The sequence below is a fragment of the Galeopterus variegatus genome, unplaced genomic scaffold (genome assembly GCF_000696425.1).
Source record: "Galeopterus variegatus unplaced genomic scaffold, G_variegatus-3.0.2 Scaffold743, whole genome shotgun sequence".
Lineage (NCBI taxonomy): Eukaryota > Metazoa > Chordata > Mammalia > Dermoptera > Cynocephalidae > Galeopterus > Galeopterus variegatus.
In genome coordinates, this window is record NW_007726854.1 from 62,110 (window position 1) to 68,819 (window position 6,710).

The 6,710-nt window shown below is 42.8% G+C and overlaps 1 protein-coding gene across 1 annotated transcript in view; it reads left to right on the forward strand.

Annotated features, from left to right (window-relative positions):
* Nucleotides 1-6,196, forward strand: part of COL6A6 (collagen, type VI, alpha 6) — a 66,855-nt gene extending 60,659 nt beyond the window's left edge. Inside the window, exon 18 of the mRNA XM_008572006.1 lies at nt 5,980-6,196. Within this exon, the coding sequence (XP_008570228.1) occupies nt 5,980-6,196 (217 nt within the window). The remainder of the gene's footprint in view (nt 1-5,979) is intronic.
* Nucleotides 6,197-6,710: the final 514 nt, after the last annotated feature.

The following is a 6,710-nucleotide window of genomic DNA, read 5'->3' on the forward strand; positions in this document are numbered from 1 at the left end:
CCTCCCTCCCCCATCCTTCCTACCCCCTCCCCTTCCTTCCTCTCCCCCTTCCTCCCCCTTCTTCCCCTCCCCTTCCCTCCCCCCTCCTACCATCCTGTTTCCTTTCCCTCTTCCTTCCTTACCCTCCCCCCAACTGCTCCACAACAACATCTTAGAAAGTAAAAAAATAATAAATAGAAATAAAGTTATAGGGGGAAAAAAGGAAAAACTATACCCAAAGAAAGGAAAAAGAAGAATATAGTAAGAACTTAATTTTTAAAAAATTAAGATTAAAAGAGTATCAACAAAGGCAAAAGTTGGTTCTTTTAAAACATTTTTTATTACTTAGAATGTAATTGAAATTAATATGCATATATATCATATATTTTGCATATGAATATTACTTACATTTTTTAAAATTATGAAGAAGTGAAAGGAAGTAGTTTAGAGGGTTAGTTTCTGTGGTGAATCATTCTGTGCTAACACACATACACATACCCAGCCACTGACCACAGTCGTGTGCTCCAGTACCTGGGACTCACATAGGCACATACGTTTGACAGTGCTCCTACTTTTATTGTGTAGTGTGTGCATCTCTGTGTGGTGATCAGGGCCAGGGAGGCACTTTCATTCCAGAAGCCCCAGCTCTGGCACCTCTAAGAAGCCTCTGTCTGGAATCTCTTGCTCACCTTAAGGGGTGAGCTGTCCAAAGGAACTGTCCAGCAGCAAATACTTCCTGAAGTAATGCTTACAACAGTGAAACAGGCCTGTGAAGTCAGTGCAAGAAGAGCAGAGCTCCCCCTGCTGCAGATGTCTGGCAGCTTGGAAGAGAGCAATAAATGCGATGCCCTGCGTGTGACTTGCTGAGGCCGGCCTCTGCACTTGGAGGATGCACTAAAGCTGGCACAAAGGTGGTGGTCTCACCAAGTCAGGTGTGTAGGTGCTGCAAGCTGGCTGGCTTCATGGCCATGGGACCCTGCACTTGCACAGGGCCTGGCCCCTCAGTAGGGTCCCACACTTGGGTTTCAGTGCTTAGCACTCATTATTAATGTTATTTTTTAATTTGTGTTTTATAAACGAAGTCCAATGGGATAATAAAACTCACATTGGGGACCGGAGGCTGGGATCTTTGGTTCACTTGCCATCCCACTTCCTACTGCCTCCCCAGGACCGGTTCTGTCAGACTGCTGGGCACCTCCTGGCTCCCCCTCACCACCCGTGCCTTGGTGGGGACCTGGGCACAAACATGGGGAGGCTTAGAGTCAGGCACATTCCCACAGAGTCTTGGAATATGGAAGGCAGCAGCTGTTTGCCCCAGGCTGGCAGCACCATGGTGCAGCGTGTCCATACAAAGAGGTTGCATTCCTCATGGGGGTCACTCCTCTCCTGTGGGTTGGGATGGCCAGCCAAGGGAAGAGAAGATGCTTGGCCAGACTTCCAGAGGAATTGTCTGGAGGCTGGTGGGAGGAGGAATCCAACAGAGGGCTCACACCAAGTCATGGGGAGGGGCTCTCTCTGAGGGTCTGCACTGCCCTGTGAGAATCCCCATGTCAGGGGAACTCAACATTAAATAGCAAATAAAACTACAGTAAGCGGAGAGAGAGAGAGAAACCACAGAAGAAAGAAAAAAGCTCTTTTCCTGCTTTTTGACCTAGGGGCTCAAATTTGCATTTTACACTGGACTCCACATATCATGTAGCCAGCCAAAAGGCATTTTTCGAAACCATATCCACCATACTCTGTTTGAAGTTCAATGTGAGTGGGAGGAGGGGATCCACAGCACTTTTAGACAGGAAGTTTCTTCCTCCTCCTCCTCATTGCCCTAGATATGCTGGAGGCTTAGCTTCTCCTATGTATCTGAAATGTTGAAATGTCAGGAAATGGCTGGGGCATCAAAGAATTGAGACATAAAATCCATACCATTGTCTGTGAACTAATTCCCTGATGCTGTGATAGACTGGGACTCCCCAGGTCTTCTATAAGTGACCAAAGACTGTAGGTAACAGGCCACACAGCTGCTTCTGAAACTCCCTGAGACATTCAAGAGAAGTAAAGCAGAACTGAACACATAGCATTGAGGCAAATGAGAATGCCTTCTGGGCAAGAGGTCTGGCCATAAATATGACTTGCAAAGGAATTAGATCATTTCTGCTGTGAGATTCTGAGAAATACATGCAGAAGCTCGTTTTTATCAGATGGAAAAGGAAGGAACTGAATCAAACCACAAGCACCAAGCAGACAGATGGCCAGTGAAGGTGAGATTGCAGGGCAGCCTCTTTGTAGAAACACTTAGATCTGCTCAGAGACCGTGTAAGGTAGAAAGCCACCTGCTTCTTGCTTCATTGAGCCAGAGAAGCACTTGTGCCAGACTTTAAAGCAGCAACAGGCCAGAACCAGAACAACTGAATTGTAAAAATGGACACAATCACCAATGCCATATGAATAATACATCTGTTATAATTCTGCTTTCCAAAGTATGTTTTCTGGATACACGAAATGTGTATTAAGATAAAAAGAATTCTTGAAATAAAAGCAATCTTGTATTTTCTACTCCAGTGCATCCAGTCAACTAGTAAATGCAGCGTGGCTGACTCCTGACTATCTGAATAGATGAAGGAATCTGATCACAGAGAACTGAAATCAACAGTTTTTCCCACCCCATTTTATCTAGAATTTTCCATATCTCCCTTTCCACAAGCTCTACTGGAGCTGGACACAAGTTGCAAAATGAATTGATTATTTCATTCTTATTTCTCTGTCTGGACTACCTATTGTTGGAATTTCGAATCAGCAAAGAATTATCTGAACAATGTAGAGTAAGCGAAAGAGAAACAGAAAGTCTATTTGATTCCCAAACTGGGTAATCAAATGACTCTTATGAAATATAAACTCCTATATATAACACAGTGAAAAGCTGGGAATTCAAAGATAGGATATTTAACATGTTCAACCCCTTTGAGAATAAAAACATTTGAGAGGAGAAAAGATAGCAATGCCATACTAAAGAAGCAATTACCGGGGCCGGCCCGGTGGCGCACTGCTACAGTGCGCCGCTTGGGAAGCGCGGCGGCGCTCCCGCCGAGGGTTCGGATCCCACATACAGACCGGCCGCTCACTGGCTGAGCGAGGTGCGGGAGCAGCACCGAGGGTTGGCCGCTCACTGGCTGAGCGAGGTGCGGGAGCAGCACCGAGGGTTGCGATCCCGTAGCCGGTCCCGGTCCGGTAAGGGCGCAACACTGAGGATTGCGATCCATTGCCGGTCACGAAAAAAGACAAAAAGGAAAAAAAAAAAGAAGCAATTACCAATTTAAAATTTTTTTTCTTAACAAGGAGAGAAGATAACAAAAGATAATTAAACTTGCCATAAAAAAAAAAAAAAAAAATCCAATAGAAAAGGGGGAGGGAGCTGAGGGGAAGGGGAAAGAGACCAGTATAGGTAAGATAAACTCAAGCCATGAAAATAATGTGCTTCAGAAAAATGCCCTCTCCATGATCAGTAGAGCCATGTTCTGTGCATACAAACATGACTTTGGGGAATTTGAGTTCATAATATTCAGTCTGGAAATTGGTAAGAAAATACAGAGTAGTGCAAAAATGGTGGAGGGGATGTGGAGAAATTGTACTTAACACTGAAATTTAGCCATGGCTGCTGTTCTAGGTAGCTGGAAGTTTGTTCATCAACTTAGTACATTCTGATAGCATTGACAGAAGTGAACTGTGTTACACTTTGGCATATGAGTTTCAGAAGCCCAGACATACAGTATGTAATGATATAATGCATGGAGGTTCTGGGGTCTATGTATCATGAATGATGTGGTTCTCTTCGTTTTGTTGTATCCTTCACTTCTTTCTTTATAGATGAAAAAGAATATGGGGTAGGGGATGGTGTATGTGTGTTTGTGAGAGAAGTGAAATAAATTAATTTTAGCTTAAATTTGCTCTATATCTTTCATTGTACTCATTTTCTTTTTTTTTTTTTTTTTTTTTTTTTTTTTTGTCTTTTTTCCGTGTCCGGCAACGGATCGCAACCCTCAGTGTTGCCCCCGTACCGGACCGGGGACCGGCGACGGGATCGCAAGCCTCGGCGTTGCTCCCACGCCTCGCTCAGCCAGTGAGCGGGAGCCGGTCTGTACGTGGGATCCAAACCCTCGGACGGGAGCGCCGCCGCGCTTCCCAAGCGACGCTCTATCCAGTGCGCCACCGGGCCGGCCCTCATTGTACTCATTTTCTAAATACTGATGTTTTTGTGAGAGAGGACAGATTTTATAGCTGGTAAAAGCACAAAAATGTGAAATGGATCACAGTGAATTCTACTGTTCTCCTGATCTCAACATTTTGTAATTCGCTTCTCATGCCACCAGGCTCTCACACATTCATTCTACAAATAATTATGAAGAGCCTGCTCTTCATATGAGGGTACTTCAAATAGTTCATGGAAAAATACAATTAAAAGATAGTACAACTCTTTCCATGAAATTTTTATAGTATCCTCCCACCTTCTCAACTGTCCAACCTACCCCGAGCCATCTGCCTTCCTGCGGCTCTGCAGCTACATACAGGTGCTTCTGATAGCGTGATGTTTATCATTTCACTTTCTTATTCTAAGTATCTTGATGGTTCTTCATAGTGCCCTCAATAAAAACCTAGTTCAATGGAATTCTAACAGTGGACTCTTAGAATCAGGAAAGTTGGGTTACAGTCCCAGCTCCGCCACTGACTTTCACCTCTGTGCACCTTAGTTTCCTCATCTGTAACCAACAGAGCACCACGGTAACTAGACTAGGGGACTGCAGTTGTTGCTCACAACATGGGTTGTCTTTACCCCTATTTTACACCTGAGGAAACAAGGATCACTCTAGTTAAGTGATTTGCCTAGAGCTGCTCAGCTAGTAAGTAGAAGGGCTGGAATATAGGAATGTTTTTGGACCCAAAGCTTTTTCCACCACATTCCTATAAAATGAGGTTGCCTAAAATATCTTCCCTTTTTGCACTATCCAATACAGTAGCCACTGGCTATATGTGGTTATTTAAATTTAAATCAATTAAAATTAAATTAAAATTCAGTTCCTCAGTCACACTAACTCCATTTCAAGTGCTCAACAGCCACATGTGGCTAGTGGCTGTCATACTGTAGTATAGATCATAGGACATTTCCATCAGCACAGGTTTTATTGGACAGGCTAGAACTTCTAAATAGCACTTGGCTCCTAATAGTCCCTGATTTCTCCACCTGGAAGGCCTTCCAGAGTCTGACTCCAGCTCTCCTTTGCTGTTGGGTTACTCATGACTCCCAATCAGGCTCTTTATATGCCTGCCAGAGTGGGCTCCCTCACTGTACCTAACACAGTGTCTTCCATTGAGCAGACAGTAAACATCTGGATAGATGGACGGGGGGAGGAAAGAGAGGGAGAGAGGAAAGAAGGAAGTGACATACATTCATGCTTTCATTAGACAAATACTTAATGAGTATCTGCTATGTGCTAAGCACTCCTCTAGGTTCCTGGGATTACAGTGATGAACAGACAGGGTCTTACTTTCTGTCTGGGTGGGTGGAAGAGTGGAGAACAGATCATAAAGAAGTTTAAAAGTAAATACAAATTCAGAGTGTTAAATGTTACAAATAAAATAAAAGCATGCTGAGCTGAGTAGGAGTAGAACTAGGAGAACTATAGATATGGTGGCCTTAATGAGGAACCATTAGAACCCAAAGTTGAGTAATCAGAAGGACCAACCATATGAAGATCTGGGTGGAACATGTTCTATGAAGAAGAAACTTTGCTGTTCAAATTATATTTTTGCATACTTTGACAAGATGTCTCATTTGTCAGCTTCTGATATATGGGGCCTGTGTAAATCCCCAGTTTAATAATAAAATTACCCTGGAGGAAGAATGTTAACAAGGAAATGGGTGCAACAATTAAGGAAGAAAGATTAATATGGAATCTATTAAAGTTGAAATGGCATTTATCTTCTATGATGTTCTTTTCTCTTGTTGTATAGCTTTGTTCCTGGACCACATAAAACTGCCCTCAAAGAAGAAGCATTACAGAAGGCAAAATTCTTTCAATATAAAAAAATATTTTCAAGAGTGGCAAGACATGGCAGAGATGATGCCATTCAAAATTTTACCAGAAACACATCCCATACCTTTAAAGATGGAAAAAGGGTGATAACTGCTCCCAAACAACATGATAAAGGAAGTGCTCGAACAATTTAGCCTAGGAACCGTGGTAAGACTTGGACTCAAATAATAACTAAATCCACTGCCAGAACTCTGGGCAACTTTTACTTGGATATCTACCTGTATCTACAGGTCTGTTCTGGAGAGTGAAGGCACAGGTTGTAGATTAGCAGGTAACTTGGCCCCCTGCACTCACTGGCATTAAGATATATCTTGTCCATTTTATTTGACAACTCCTGACAATTCCAGCACTCTAAGACTGAAATGTCCAAGAACTGTTACCATTAGAAGATGGAAGAATGAAAGTATTTTGAAAAGTCTAAAGGAGGTATAATTTGAAGGTAAATTTACAGTTATGCATGTGTATATGTGGGCCGACGCTAATTCTTTTGATTGTCTCTGTCCAGTCCATTTTATCAAGCTTTCTTTCCTCATCTAGTACTGTTTATTAATGCTCATCTGTTTAACCAAAGGTATTTCTTAATGTTTTGGGCTACTCCAACATTTATCGTAGAAATTGGTGCTGTTTATGTCATATTTTTGAAAATTT